Below are 16,442 nucleotides of genomic sequence, written 5' to 3'. Positions count from 1 at the left end.
GTTTGGAGAGCTTGCAGCTTGAGGTCATGGGTGAATAAATGGGCTCTGCCTCCAACATATTTGTCCTTTGCAACAGATCTCGAATGTACTTGGATTGAGTCATTAAGAGTGCTCCACTGGACAATGAATGAACTTCAATCCCCCAAAAATAGTCTAGAGAACCCAGCTGTTTGAGAGAGAATGAGGCATTGAGTTGCTGAATTAACTTGTGAACCAAAGAAGGTGAATTACCAGTGATAATAATATCATCAACATATACTAAAATGTAGGTAATAGTGGAGGAAGTCTTGTAAATGAATAAAGATGGGTCACATTTGCTGTCAGTAAACCCAAACTGCAGCAAAGTAGTTTTGAGCCTCTCAAACCAAGCTCGAGGAGCTTGTTTGAGCCCATAAATTGCTCTATTCAGCTTGCACCCAAGGGACCTATCTGAGGACTCAAAACCTGGATGTTGAGTCATGTAAACTTCTTCCTCTAACAGCCCATTGAGAAAGGCATCATTTACATCCATCTGCTGCAAGGGCCACTTGTGAGTGATAGCAAGAGTTAAAATCACCCGAATTGTTACTGGTTTAATCGCAGGAGAGAATGCCTCATGAAAATCAAACCTAAACTTTTGGTTAAACCTTTAGCCACCAATCTGTCTTTGTACCTATTTATACTGCCATCAGAGTTTTCCTTAAATCTGTATACCCATTTACATCCAATTGCATTTCTGTGGGGAGGAAGAGGAACTAGGGTCCAAGTATTGTTCCTTTTAAGAGCCTGAAACTCATCAGTCATGGCAGAAAACCATTTGGAGTCTTGAAGTGCTTGTTTCACTGACTTGGGTTCAGTATGAACACAAAGCAAGGAAGGATGAATCCTTGGCTGTACTATTCCAGCTTTGGCTCTTGTAACCACAGGATGCACATTTTCTGGTCTGACAAGAGAGGTTGGTGGGGAATTGAGGTTCAGTTGGAGACAACTGAGGATGAGCATCAGACTGCAGTGTACCAGAATGAACAGTAGCTGGGGAAGCTGCTGTATCCTGACTATGAGATTGAGCAGGTTCAGGTGACTGTGAGACAGCAATGTCAGAACTGGGAGACTCAATAGAGGGTGAGGAGATCTGGCTTTGAGGCTGAGATGAAATTGAAGAGGGAGGAGGATGAGAGACTCAAGTACAGGTAAGGTAGTGGAAAAGGATGCAATTGGAACAGAATTGGAAGAGGTAGAAAACAGTTTTCTATAAGGAAATTGATGTTCATTAAAAATGACATCTTTTGACATAAAAATTCTACCAGAAGAGGACATATATTTGTTGCCCTTGTGACTGGGTGAATAACCCAAAAACACACATTCAGAGGACCTAAACTCAAGCTTATGAGATTGGTAAGGGTGCAAGAAAGGAAAACAAGAGCAACCAAACACTCCTAAAAATTGATAATCAGGTTCAGTTTGAAAGAGAACAGTATAAGGGATATCAAACTTAAGAGGAGCTGAGGGTAACCAATTTATGAGATACACAGCAGTTTGAAAAGCATGATCCCAAAGGAAAGAGGAAGGGATGCGTGACTAAGTTGAGAGAGACCCAACTCAACTATGTGACGATGCTTTCTTTCCACCCCACCATTTTGGTGATGTGTGTGTGGACAAGTTAGCCAATGAATGATCCCCAATTCCAACAAAAAGGAAGAGAAAACTCGAAATTCCCCTCCCCAATCTGTTTGAATAGCTTTAATCTTTTTGTTAAATTGCAATTCAACAAGTGACTTGAATTGTTTAAACACTGATAAAGCATCAGAGTTATTCTTCAGAAAATATATTCAAGTAAACCTTGAAAAAGCATCAACAAATGACATATAATAGCGTAATTGACAATGAGAATTCATAGGAGCAGGACCCCACAGATCATTTTATATTAATTCCAAAGGAGAATTGTGTACAGTTTGAGAAAGCTTATAAGGAAATCTATGAATCTTGCCATACAACAAGCAGAACAAAAGGGCAGTTCATCTTTAACAGGAATTTTGAAATTACAACGATTAAGCACAAGCTTTAAAGCTTGAGAATTGGATTGACCTGGGCTAAGTTGCCAAATATATACAGAGTTAGGCACAGTATTATTACAATCAACAGAAGAAACAGTATTTATACAAGCTGGAGAAGACACAGCAGAGCAGAACTGAAGATTGGGAAACTGGTACAAGCCATCAGATCCAACATCTCCTTGAAGAAGGATTCTTTTGGAATCCTGATATTTAACAAAGCAACGATTAGCATGAAACTCAAAGAAAACATGATTATCTTTGGCAAATTTGCTTACACTAATTAGATTCTTAGTGATTTGAGGAACAAGAAGCATGTTTTTAAGAATAAGTTGGCCATTAGGACTGAAAGGAGAAACAAAATTGGAATTACCAGGGGCTGAGATATTCAGACCTTGTCCGTTACCAATTTTGATCTGATCTGGACCCTCAAATGGACAAGTTTGCTGGATGTTCTGCGAGTTATTAGTTACATGGAAGGATGCTCCAGAATCTGGAAACCGAGATGATGAAGAATTGGAGTCAGAATTTGCCACCATAGCTTGTGGAGGCCTAGAATTAGAGTTCTGAGAGTTATGATTCTGATTCTGACTTTGCTGTGAACTCCAATTGGAATTAGAAGAATTGTTCCAGTTGTTGATTTGGTTCTGATTCTGATTATGTGACCAGTTATTATGATTGTTGTTATTCCCATAATTGCCATTGTTGTTCCCATAATTGTTGTTATTCCCATAATTGCTATTGTTACCACTATTGGCAGCTTGATACTGAGGATTGAATTGCCTGTAGCAAGTCAGACCTGTGTGATTGTACTTGAAACAAACTTGACACTGGACTGAGCTCTGTCTGCCGCGACCACCACCACGGTTGAAACCACCTCCGCCACAGCCATTACAGCCACCAGAACCTCGTGAATCTGAAGAATACTAATTTGTATACACAACATCGGTGTCGGAGTACAAATTCGAGTTGTCATTGTCAATGGAGTGCGACGAATTTGCTTGAGTGAGATTTACTGTTGGTGTGAAGGAATTACTCGAAGATTCGAGTCTAGTGTATTTGCGAAGCTGTAGCTTCTGCACAAGGATGTATCCTTCAGCCTCTTCAATGTTGATGTGTGGTAGATGACTTTCAATTAGAGTGATGGTCAAGTCAAAATCCCTAGGAAGTCCTTCCAGAATTGCATCCATGTGCTCACGAGGTAGCAACATCACCTACCAAAGCAAGCACATCAATGAGTGCTTTGATCTGAGAGAGAAAATCGGAAATTGGACAATTATCCAGCCTCCTATGACAGAGCTCTGATTGGAGCTATCGCGCCTTTGTTCATATCTGGTGATGAAAATATGCTTGAATCTTGTCCCACACTTGGTATGATTGAGTCGATCCAAGAACTCAAGCGAGCATGGAGCTCGAGAGTGTAGACTGAAGCCAATCAAGGAGAAACTGATCTTGTTTATGCCAGATCGATAAAAGAGGATTAACGCGATCAAGATCGCTATCTTCATCAGAAAGGTATCGCGGAGGGATTTGAGGACTCGTAACGAAGCGATTGAGTCCGAGCGCAATGATCGATGGCTTGATTTGCTGTCGCCATAGCAAGAAGTTCTTATCATCTAACTTTTCAATGATTTGATGCAAAAAATTTGTTGTAGGAAACAACGAAGGAACATCTTGATTCATCGGAAATGCGTTGAGTGGAGTCGCACCGGAGATGTTCGCCGGAGATGTTTGCCGGAGTCGGGCCACCATTGTTGGCCAGAGTTGCACCAGAATTTGTGGAAGCCATGAAAAAGGATCAAAGAGCTCTAAATACCATGTAGAAACTCTAGAGAGGAGAAAAGAGATTTGTATATTGACTTCAGAAAATATTACAAAAGCCACTAAGATCTCTTACAAGAGCAGTATTTATACTGCTGAGATTCAGTTGTAACTGAAGACTAACTAAAGCTAATTATCAGCTGACTACAGTTATAAACTAACTAGAGTTAGTTACTCCTATCTGAGTCTCATTGTTGACACTTTTGTTTACTGAAAACTAATTCACTTTTATACCTTGTAAATTTAGATAATAGTCCAGTCATGTTAAACCATGTTTATTTACAGCAGTACTTTCTTCACTCCAGGTTGCTGATGTAATCGTACAGGATGGCCAAAGTTATGATTTCTCTGTAGTTATGCAGTTGGTGACCATGTTGTCCATTAAACCTTCTGATGGCTTAAAGGGTTTCATTTGCATTGTGGGTCATATATGAACTCTTTCATTTCCTCTGTTGGCAGCATTTAGTTCTAAGCAGTATTTATTCTATTTTACCGTCCATTCAAAAGTGTACTTTTATTTTAGGTATACAGATCTCTAGCAGATGCTGTTGGTTCCTTTTCCAAGTGGATATCTGCTTTTAAGGAAAATTTTAGAGCCTTGCTGTGAGTACACAAAACTCCATTTTTCCATGGTATTCATGATTAACTGATTAATTAGTTTTTTTACCTCATTTTATTATTTTAATTACCTTAGCTCATTTATGTTAAATAGATATATTTGATCAGAGTTTAAGATTTGTTTAATTAAACCTTAAATAACTATGTTGATGATTGACAATTTTCAGTTTTCACATATTCATTTTATGCTACAAACCTTTCTACTTTCAGATTATTTCTTGCTATTGGGATTTCACAACCTCTATCTTCGAATGCCTGTGCATCTGCCTTGCGTAAAGTCTGTGAAGATGCTTCTGTAGTAATTTATGAACCTTCAAATTTGGAAATTTTAATGTGGATAGGAGAGGTAGGTTACTCTATGCTTGTAGTGGAGTAAATATCTGATTATAATATCATGTATTAAGTTCTATGAAGCATTGTGTGCTTGAATTTCTGTTATTATCATATTTTTTCTCTATATGTTTGATACTTGTGTTACCATCTATGCAATATGTACATGGCTAAAGATGCTCAGCATCTTAATGTTCATAGATGTTAATGGATTTGATTTTTTATATAATTTATCTAACTTTCCAAATCAGTTGATGAAATCCTTTTGGTGCATGGTATATGATACCTTTCTCAAATATCCCTGAACTATGGATTCACTTTTAGCCATTTAAGTCATGCTTGTTGCTGTAGGGTTGGGACAAGTGGCATTTATCTTTGGAAGATGAGGAAGAAGTTATGCATGCTATAAGTCTGGTCCTTGGTTCTGTTCCCAATCTAGAACTAAAGAACAAGTTATTGGCTAAATTGCTTTCACCTAGCTATGAAGCTATTGGGAAACTTGTGAGCCTTCGTTTTCCTTTCTTGTTCACTACTGATTTTGACTGTGCAATGCCTATTTTGACCAGCTCTATTGAGCTGGTTGTTTCAACTGCATTCTTTCAGCATTATGCACTGATTCATCTGTAGTTTTCTTAAAGATTTTCCTGGACAATTAAATCAAAATTTGCTCAATGTTAATTTTTATGTGAAGATGTAAACGTACTTTTTGCCTTTGATTCTGATAATATAGTGTATATGAATTGTTGGCTAATTGCTGTTATTCACCCTGTTCTCTGAAGTTTATTTATTTTCTTAGTAGAGAGATAGAATAACCAAGGTGGTAAAGGAAAATTAAAGGCACATAAACAATGATTCTTGACTTGCTTTCTTGTTATATAATGATTATGGGTTCAGCTCATGTTCCCGAAACTGAAATTTTTTTCTTGTCTCTACTTCTAGTATATATGCTATTTCTAAAGGGAAGCATCTGCTGTGTAACATATTTTTATAAGCACCCATTTGTCTTTGCTGTGAAATTCCTGCTTTTCTGATACTTGCTTTCTTAAAAATTCTTTATAAAAAGCATAAATATAAAGAAATAACATTGTGATTTTTTAGTTCTGCTTTTAGGATAACCATCACTTTCTTGCTTCTCTTTAACAACAGATTTTGTGTTTCTGCTGTCACTTATCTGTCACATTTACTTTGGCCATAAAGTTGAAAAAATTTAGTATAAAAAAACAAAAAACTCAAAAAAGTAGCTTTTATTGATATCACAGCACAGACAAACAGAAGAATTATGATGCTTTCTGCAGTTGAACATTTAAATTGTCCATAATTTTTTTTTTTTGCTCAGCAAAAATATATATTATATATATAAAAGAGTACCAGAGGTACTGTAGGTACAAGTATAAGTTTAAAACATAACTGGTACAGAAAATTATGTCCCAGCTATACCCCATACTTAAACACATACATGCTGCACCTCTTGGAAGAGGTGTCAACCTTTACCCTCCCTTTCTAATTATACAAATACATCTGACAAATTGGAAGACCACTGGTTAAAATGTGTATCGAAGTCTTTTTCCATAACTTTGAGCCAGGACCAAAGTAGAAAGAGCGCATCGTGTAGGGGGGGGGGGGGGGGGGATATTGTTTATTATCTGCTATAACTTCCTTTTCCATTATAAATTTCTGGATGCATTTGTTTGAGAGCGTTTTCTGTGTAATGTGCTCTTTGAATTGTTGGATCTCATCCTGCTTTTATTTCAGGTTGATCCAGATATCAGCCTTTCTCTTAAACAGAACCCTGCTTCTTATATGCAAGTTTTGAATGCTTCCTCTAGAGGGTTGCACAGGTATGCTGGTGAATAGTCTGGTTTTCTTATTAAATTCATTTTACCAGATGACAGGTTGTTGTCAGGTTTTCTTCTTGGTCATTACATCTTTTTTTCTTAATAAAACTGATTTAGACTTGCTAGCAAGTTTCCAATGTGGAATTTTTATATTCAAAATTATTTCTCTATTAGTCTTTCGTTGACACCTTTTATCTTGACATTATGAAATACCAATCTCACTGTTACAAGTCTTGCTTATGTTTGCTCTACATTTTGCACACAGAATAGGTTGTTAGTTGCAGGATTGTGTTTCTTTAGTTTTTTCCTCGCAATTTGTTACTTGTTCCTTCTTCACTAGTATTGAGTCTTTTTGTATTCAACAGTATAAGTTTGTTGTGGTCATTTCCTTCTCTCATTTATATTCCTTTAAATTCAGAATGGGAACTGTATTCAGTTATCTTCCCATATCCATGGCAACTGAACCTGCTGCAGATGACTCAATACTTTCACTGCTAAGGGTTTTCTGGCCCATCTTGGAGAAAATTTTTGGCTCTGAGCATATGGAGAATGGCAATTTATCCGTAGCAGCTTGCCGAGCTCTTTCACTAGCTGTTCGATCCTCAGGTTTACCCACTTGGACACATTTGTTGACAGTTCATCGGTTCCCCTTGTGATAAATATAGTTTTTTAATGTGCAGGTCAGCATTTTGTGACATTACTGCCCAAGGTGCTGGACTGGCTTTCAACAAATTTTGTTTTATTCCAAAGTCATGAATGCTATATAAGAACCGGTAGGGATTTTTTATGATCTCTCGTTCATTTAATGCCCTATTATGCATATTCCAAGATGCATGTCACTGTACTGGTTGAAGTGATTGTTAAATCTTAATGACTTTGGCAAAGTACTGGTACATGATTAATTTGGAAAGTAAAAAAATTGTGATTATTTTTATCCGGTATTTACATAGGCTTGTATCTTTATGATTGTCAATCAAGAAAGCATTATTTGATGCCATAACAATCTTATTTGTACTTGTTTCCATATTCTGATAATGTTATTGTGCTCCTTCTGGGATGTTGCAGTGAACCTTTACTAATTTCCTGATTCAAACAATATTTTCAGCTTCCATTGTCATTGAAGAATTTGGTCATCTAGAGGAGTACGGACCTTTATTTGTCACTTCGTTTGAAAGATTTACTCATGCAGCTTCTGTAATGGCCCTAACTTCATCCTACATATGTGACCAAGAACCTGACTTAGTGGAGGCCTACACCAATTTTGCTTCTACCTTTATCCGATCCTGTAACAAGGTCTTTCTCATTCTATTTGCCCTATTTCTTTTTTCGGGAGTAGGGATCCAGAGTCTTCAGTGTTGAAGAAACTAGTTTGAATTATTTTATGGTTAGATTTAATTGCTGTTGTAAAAATGAAGTCTGCATATCTTTACCTCATCGATGATGTATCACAGGATGCTCTATCAGCTTGTGGTTCTCTTCTTGAAGTTTCTATCCAAAAGGCAGCTATATGTTGCACAGCCATGCACCGTGGTGCAGCGCTTGCTGCAATGTCATATTTATCTTGTAAGAAAAAATTATATTGCTTTTGTTGTTGTCGTCTTATTTGTTTTAAATGCAAAACCCTTTTCTTCTGTGGAGGGGGAAGGATACGAAAATTAAACTATTAAAGTATAAAAATATAAGAAACTGAAGAATATCTCATCTATGAAAATCATGTAGCCAAACAAACTTCTGCTATAAATTGCTGCTAAATTCTAGAATAGTGATGTTAATATTTATTTGACTTTGTAGTTGCCTTCTATTTAGATGTACACTTAATTCTATTTTTATGTTTTTACTCTAGTTTTATGAAACTTTGGTGTAATATTGACTGGAGTCATTTGTTTATATTTTTTGTGTTAGATGGTATCTCCTTATTTTACTCATTAATTTTAGTTCATTGACTGTGATTTCTCTTACTCTTCAGGTTTCTTAGATGTGGGTCTTGTCTCTTTGTTAGAATGTATGAATTGTATTACTGAGGGATCATTCAACATCACAGCTATTCATGTCATATCTCACAGTGGTGAGGGTCTTGTATCTAATGTGGTGTATGCTTTACTCGGTGTGTCTGCAATGTCACGGGTAAATCTCTCAACTTTCCTTGTTAGTGAATTTCTTTAATGTTCTCAAGAGCAAATAAATGTCTGTTCATGACTTTGTATAATGAAGTAGAAGCAATAGGAAATATGGTAAACTATGGGAGAAATTGATTCTGCTAGGATGAAGTTTGCCTATTTATTATCCTTAAAAAGTCATTCTCTTGCTGCAACCTTCCCTTTTTTCTTATAATGCATTTTGCATAGAAATGAATCTTTGTTGCCCGCCTTTACATTTTCTATGCAGGACCGTTAGTCAACTAGGGCTTTATCATCTGATTTTTATTAAGGGAAAAATCGAATTTCTTGTAGTTCTTATACGATTCACAAAAGCAAGAATAGGACTAAGCAAAGCAGTTTACATTCGAAAAATAGGTTTTTTGATTCCCATTAGTTGTTGGTAAAAAAAAGGGTTAACTATGTTTTTGGTCCCTAAATTTTTTGATTTTTTTTACTTTTAGTCCCTGAACAAAAAATTGACTAGTTTTAGTCCCTGATGTTTTTGTCTGTCAGTGTTTTTAGTCCTTACAGTTAAATGTTGTTGTTAAGTGATCATGTGACACAAATTTTATTATTATTTAATTACATTTTCTGGCGGTTAGTTTTTTGGCGATTAAAAACCGCTAAAAAATGCTTGGCTAAAGTGTTTTAAAAGGTTTTAAAAATTTTCTGGCAGTTTAAACCTCCAGAAAATGCTTCACATTGTTTATTCTACTTGCATCAGAATATTTGTGGGTATCATCTTCACAACAGGCACCAAAATGCTTCCACTCTTTCTCTCTCTTCAATATCCAAATTGAGAGATATTTTAGTTAAATATTTGTTTTAGTTTCATCATTAGACAATCGAATTTGGTTTTCTAATATATCCAGAGAAATAAATTCCTTATCCATAACTTTTGCCCTATTTAGAAATTCATTGCTCAATTTGTTTCTAATTTCTTCATTAGTATAGCTCTAATAATTAGACAATTCATCATAGAAAAATTTATCTCTTGTGAAGAGATAAAATTGGATTTTGAGAGAGAAAACCCTCTCTACCCCATTGAAAGGAAAAAAAAAAAATCAAAGACGAAAGATTCAGCGGAAATAGACCCTATTAGTGATTCCCTTTAGCTTCTGAGTACCCTCATGGACTCAGAACTCCCAAGCTTTTGCTGAGATCCACAACGCACAGTCAAAGGAGTGTCATTGGGTTCCCAGATCTGGTGTCGCATTTTTGACTTCAAGATCGAGATGCGAGATTTGGTGTTTCCTAGATCTGGTCCCCAATGAAGTGTAGTGCACGGAGAGAACTGCGGATTGCTCGTCTCCATTTCTTCTATCGGGAGATAAGGTCATTGCATTGGATTCTATGGTTCTCGGCGCGGCCAGCATTTCAAACCCAGATCTGAATTAACGCACAACACAGCAAAAACCCAGATCCGAAACAGAAACGCTCAACAAAAATGAGAGAGGAAGGTCATTGCGTTGAAACAAAAGGGGGGAGGGGGATTGATGCAGCGGTGTTGGTATGGCTACTCCCATGAGCATTTGATGTGGCGCAATTGATGCCCTCAAAGAGCACTATGAGTCGAATAACAAGGAGGGAGTCTTTTGAGATTACTTTGATTAGTCTACCAAGTACTGTTGAATCTGTTGCTTCGTGAAAGGCATTGTTAGGAAAATATTATTTTATTAGGACATGTTAAATAAATATTTTCAGTGTAAATGTGGCTCCAGATATGAGGTTGAAGCCTTGAAGGTGTTAAAAGAGCTTCTGTAATTTCTGGCGGTTTTTAACCATCAGAAAATGTTTTTTAATGATTAATTATTCATTGAGGCATTTTCTGGCAGTTTCTAAACTGCCAGAAAATTAGTCATCAGAAATGTAATTAAATAATAATGAAATTTATGCCACATCCTCACTTAATGGCTAGGACTAAAAACTCTAACGGACAAAAACATCGAGGATTAAGACTGGTCAATTTTTTGTTCAGGGATTAAAAATGAAAATTCGAAAAAGTTCAAGGACCCAAAATATAGTTAACCCCCGCCAAAAAAGATCACATTTGTTTATTTTAGTCATTTTTGCATTATGCTGATTCATCTCACTTGAAAATTGAAATGATAACTCCCATTTCCCTAACGTATTGGTGTCTTTGTATGTTCATAAATAACCCAAAAGTATCTGAAGAGTCAAGTTTTCTTATATTCTTTTTGCCTATTCCCTCTCCCTAGCTTCATTTGTTTGCTTCAGCATTAATTGTTCTTTTAGGCTTATAGTTTTGATTGATACATGGCTAGAAGACTTGTTTTTTACATGATAGGTTCACAAGTGTGCTACAATTTTGCAACAACTGGCAGCAATTTGCACTTTAACTGAAAGAACAACGTGGAAGGCTATACTTTGCTGGCAAACTCTTCATGGCTGGCTGCACTCAGCGGTCTCTCTCCCATTCCTTTTTGCTTGCATGTTTAGTTATTATGTCACCTTTAAGATTTGTTTGTTTGTTTGACTTTTCCTATATAAAGAAGCCAGCAGTTAGGGTTAGATTTTCTTCTAAATTTCCTATCTCCATGAAACTTAAAACCTGAACTAGATCATCAACAAAGAATTTTTCTCCCCTCGTCATTTATAACAGTTTATATTTTGATTATGATTGGATTGGATGGCATACTCCTTACCGTGTCAACATAAGTTCCTCTTGTCTTCTTTTGATCTGACTTGAATGCTGTGAAATTCTCTAGTGGCATATGGTCAAGATAGCCAGGTGCATCTGGTTGCAGTCAGTTGATTAGGCTATAAACAGTGAGGCATGTGTAGATCAGTTAAGATAAGGCAATATAGTAATTTAATCAGTAAAAGGCTATAGAATGTCGGACATGAGAAAAGTTTTGTTCTGGTCGAACAAGATGTATTGATTTTTTTTGTTTTTTTTTTTTTTGGTTTTAAAATACATAGACAAGGGCAGGCAACTGGGGATCAAGATAAGTTAGTATTTTCTAACGGATGCTTGTGTTGATGTGCATGGATACGGAAATGTAGCAATCTGCTCCATGGTTTTGTGCCTGTTATCAGATACATCTTTATTAGTAATTGTAATGTTTTAAAAATTAATGAACAATGTAGGTTGGTTCGTGTGTAGGCTCAATTATGGACTTTACTGTCTATTTTGCCATTATGATCTTATGAGTTTGTGGGTTTCATGTCTTTGCGACCATTGTCTCCCTATTGTGCTTAGTTTGATTGACAATTTAAGTTTTCAGGTTCAGGCTCTTCCTGCTGAATACCTTAGCCATGGAGAAGTAGAGGCCATAGTGCCACTTTGGTCCAAGGCCCTAGCTGATGCAGCCACTGATTATCTTGAGAGCAAGAACTCTGATGGATTAAAGAGCGATTTTGGGCATATGCAAGGGAAGGGTGGCCGAGTTTTAAAACGGCTGGTTCGGGAATTTGCTGATGCTCACCGCAATATTCCAAATGTAACTTGACCACTGGATGAGCATTTTTGTTTAGTAATTAACTGATGCGCTTCCACATGCAGGATCAAGAGTCACGAGGCACCTCTGGTCTTTTCTAACGGTACCTGTATTATTTGTTGTAAATTGTTGAGATATGTATAGATGCGCGTATTGTCAACTGTGATGCCCTATTTAAAATGCCTCACCAATTTCCATTACTATTATTTTTCTGTATTTTTGCCCTCTGTACAGTAGTATATGCCCACAATTTTGGCCCTCAAAAGGTTTAGGATAGATGCCCCCTTTTTATCAAATTGTACAGGATATCCATGAAGGATCATCCGCATATGGAATTATAGTGATTTTGAAGGAAAGTAAATTAATGACATTTATATTCTATAGTCATTTTCGTTGTACCACATGAAACAGATTGAATTACTATAGTAGTTTATTTTGTTAAGCATAATAATTCCGTCAAAAAATAGATAGATGAAACAATAACAACATACTATTTCTTTTTCGTATCATTTAATGTTTAAGGTTAATGTACATGAATTAAGAAATATTTAACAAAATTAAAAATTATTGTTATATTTGAACTAAAATATCTTTATTTAATACCTTAATCTTTGATATTTGTACTACAAGTAGTGAATATTAAATAAAGATATATTTGAAAAAAAATGTATTAATTAGACTTTAAAATCTTAAAATATCAATTATTTTGGAAAAAAAATAGAAAGTTAAAACATAAAAAATATGGGTAGTAATTATTATTGGCAATAATAGTTTTACATACATGTGATGTTTGAAAAATTTTATTTCACTATGCTGAAGTTTACAAAAAATCTTAGAATGTTGTCTACTCGAATTTATATGTGCTGTGAAGTTTATTTCAAATGTTTCATTCACATCCAATGATTTTAATATTATCCATCTTTTTTTTTTTACACAAACAAACTCTTTATTCTATTGTTAGAAGTTTTTCAAACTTGAATTTGTACTATTAAAAAGGAGATTTTTCCATTTCAATATGAGTTGTACTTTTCCCTGATCTGTGACAATTTTTAAACAAGTTCGTGAACTATGATAAAAAAAAATTCAATTCAATTCTTGAGTTTGTATTTATTTTTTAATTAAGTCCTTATTGAGGAACACAATTGAAAAAAAAAGTTTAGAAACCTAATTAAAATTAGACAGATAATTGATGAACATTTAAATCAACTTAACCTTTTCTAAAAATAATGAGGCAATTTTTATTAATAATTAAGAATACATTCTTTAAAAAAAAATTTCTTATTGTTTAATCTCTCTCTCTCTCTCTCTCTCTCTCTCTCTCTCTCTCTCTCTCTATATATATATATATATATATATATATATATTTACATGAATGGACTAATTTTAAATATATATTTTTTAATTAGTTCTTATAAAATTTTATTTTTTGATTTTAGTCCCATGATTAAAGGATTCCTTGAGTATTGACGTGGCTAATGGTGTATTCCTTCAATTGATTGACATCATGGTTGTTTGTCATATTAACAAATGATTACATAATCACTCGATGATGTCACAAAAAAATGTCTAATCAATAAATGATGATATCATCAAAATTATCAGTTAACCTAATTACATCATCAAGGATTAATTATTTTTATGGACTAAAATTAAAAAGTGATTTATTTTCAAGGACTAACAACATAAATGGATATATTTACAAGAACTAAAAACAAAAAAATAATATAAATACAACAAAAAAGTGGCATGTTTGTGAAAAGATATTTAAGCATTAAGCTAAATTTGTTTGATAAATAAAAATAAATACCTTGAAAAAAAGAGAAATTTGATTGATTAAATTGGAATCTTGTTTAAGTTACATTTTTTTTATATTTATACGGTACAATTGACATCAATAATTCTTATATGATTACTACTCACTATTCTCCATTTTAGGAGGCCACTACACTGACAATTTGACTTGAAAACTTGCTTTCAACTGTATCCCATGTTTAGGCTTTGCTTCGTGCTTTGACTTCTAGATTGATCCCAACCGTAGGCTACCTTAAGTATATATGTGTTGGGCCCCAATCAGTCATCTATAAAATGACTAAATCAATCCTTAAAATCTTGCATTTATATCTTCGAATTCCATTATCAAAATGCCTTTTGCCTTGGACTCTAAAATCAAGATTACTTTGTCAATAATTAACATTATTAATATTTGGTCAATAGTTGTCAAATTTTAGTTGTTGAATATTTGGTCATCTGTCGTCAACTATCAATTAAGTGTTAATTTAATTTAATGTTTAAATATTCTTTTGTAAACATGCCATTGTTTGTTTTAGTCCATGTACCTTTTTTGTTTTTAGTCCTTGCAAATATGTCATTTTTTGTTTTTAATCCATAAAAATGTTACTTTTTGAATTTAGTCCCAGGAAATATGTCACGTTTTCTTTTAGTTTCAGATGAATTCATTATGACGATGTGATACTTTTGATGAGGACATCATCATTTGCTAACTAGTCATTTTTTATGATGTCATCAAGTGATGATGATATTATCATGACGTCATGGTGACGTTAGGACCATTGAATTTTAAGAATTGTGAGAATGAATTTTAATGGCTGATTTTATTATTCTGTAATGACTCTTTATTATCAAGCAATAATAGGTAATAAGATTAAACATAAATCCTCATAATATATGAGCCACATAATATTTTTCCAACACACTTATCACGTTAGTGTGTCAATGCCACCTCATGAATTAGATGCCATGATGAGAGTTTTTGTTAAAAAATTTACTATTGAGCAATAATAAGACAAATCTAGACCCTCACTTATTTTGATTAGATGTAAATAAATATTAAGTTTCAAAATTGCGTCTGAAACACATACAAACAAAAATATGTTGAGTCTACATCTAATGGATCAGACGATAGTAGACAAATGTTGAGTTTGGATATTTAATGACCAGTTAATGCTTTGTGCTTTTGATATTCTATTTAAGGAATGTTCGATTATTCCTCTTAGGATTTTTCAAAAACATAAAGAAAGAGAGAACTCAAAAGATAAAGCTGCCTACTTCAGCAAAAGACATGCCTAGACTTGTAACAGTGTACTTCACAATACAAAAATTGATTTGCTCTTTGTCGCTAGATTTGGAGTACCATTTAAGAAAGATAATTTGAGTATTTTATTGGTCTATGTTGACAAGTATTTTTTTAATGTTGCAATTAGTACTCCAACACACATCTTCACCAACAGACAAAGGACATATGGAAAAGGTCGTTTAGAGACAACAATTACTTCCTCAGTAAGACTGTAAATACCAAAGTTTTGAAGTGCTGAAGTTACGAATTTTGAACGAGCATATCTCCCTCAAGCCTTCATCTCTTGTAATAGTTTTCTAAGTGATTCAAAAGTTCTCAAAACACTTTGTTTATCCTAAAAGTAAAGACTGTGGGCTATATCTTGTATATTCGTCTTTAAGACATTAGCTTAGTTAGTGTACACTTGATCTTAAACAATACTTGGGATATTAGCTTGGCGAAGTTAATGTAAAAACTACTTAGATGAACCTAGGAGTGACTTGTCTAAACAACACTTGTATATTTGTGAAAGATATTGGAAACTTAGTGGGTTGTCAAAAATTGGTCGTAATCTCAGCGTAGAGACAAACCATTGCAAATTCGTGTGTCTTTATTGTCTGCTTATGTTCTTTTAACTAATTTTTGAATTGTAAAGCATGTTCGTAAAAATGGGTTAGAAAAGCCTTTGTGAAAATTATCATCTGTTGTTCCTTTCTAAATTTTCTTCAAAATCGATTGCTTTTAGATGATATGTTGTTTTGTGGAAATTTTATAAAGGGTAAATACTCATTTTCATCCTTGAATTTTTAAGGCACTAACATTTAGGTCCCTAAAAGATGGAAAATTAAAATTTTGTTCCTAAATTTGAAAAAAGTGTAACAAATTAGTCCTACCATTAGTTTTCTGTGTTAACTCAAACAGTTGTGCTTACATGGCCCTCCGATGATGATGTGACAGATGACGGTTGTCACATGTCATCCATGTGGTTGCCACATGTCGTCTACATGATTGCCACATGTCAAAATGTTGATTTTTCAGTTTGGTTTTTGAACTTAGTAACTTGCTATCATTTTTGTCCCTGAACTCAACCACTTACCCACACCTCAAACGTAACATGTATTGTCATTTTGGTCCCT

The 16,442-nt window shown here is 34.5% G+C and overlaps 1 protein-coding gene across 5 annotated transcripts in view; it reads left to right on the top strand.

Annotated features, from left to right (window-relative positions):
• Positions 1-12,620, top strand: part of LOC100780430 (transportin MOS14) — a 35,907-nt gene extending 23,287 nt beyond the window's left edge. For 4 of the 5 annotated variants that reach the window (XM_026127113.2, XM_014771757.3, XM_014771756.3 and 1 more), the window contains 12 exons: positions 4,157-4,270; positions 4,375-4,454; positions 4,680-4,815; positions 5,151-5,300; positions 6,552-6,637; positions 7,053-7,240; positions 7,315-7,407; positions 7,740-7,927; positions 8,086-8,197; positions 8,601-8,758; positions 11,081-11,197; positions 12,021-12,620. In XM_026127113.2, coding sequence (XP_025982898.1) covers positions 4,157-4,270; positions 4,375-4,454; positions 4,680-4,815; positions 5,151-5,300; positions 6,552-6,637; positions 7,053-7,240; positions 7,315-7,407; positions 7,740-7,927; positions 8,086-8,197; positions 8,601-8,758; positions 11,081-11,197; positions 12,021-12,245 — 1,647 coding nt within the window. In that variant the 3' untranslated portion in view covers positions 12,246-12,620. The remainder of the gene's footprint in view (positions 1-4,156; positions 4,271-4,374; positions 4,455-4,679; positions 4,816-5,150; positions 5,301-6,551; positions 6,638-7,052; positions 7,241-7,314; positions 7,408-7,739; positions 7,928-8,085; positions 8,198-8,600; positions 8,759-11,080; positions 11,198-12,020) is intronic. The other variant, XM_014771758.3, reaches the window with a different exon arrangement.
• Positions 12,621-16,442: the final 3,822 nt, after the last annotated feature.

Source organism: Glycine max, chromosome 19, assembly GCF_000004515.6.
Source record: "Glycine max cultivar Williams 82 chromosome 19, Glycine_max_v4.0, whole genome shotgun sequence".
Taxonomy (NCBI): Eukaryota; Viridiplantae; Streptophyta; class Magnoliopsida; order Fabales; family Fabaceae; genus Glycine; species Glycine max.
This window is presented reverse-complemented; position numbering and strand designations above follow the sequence as displayed.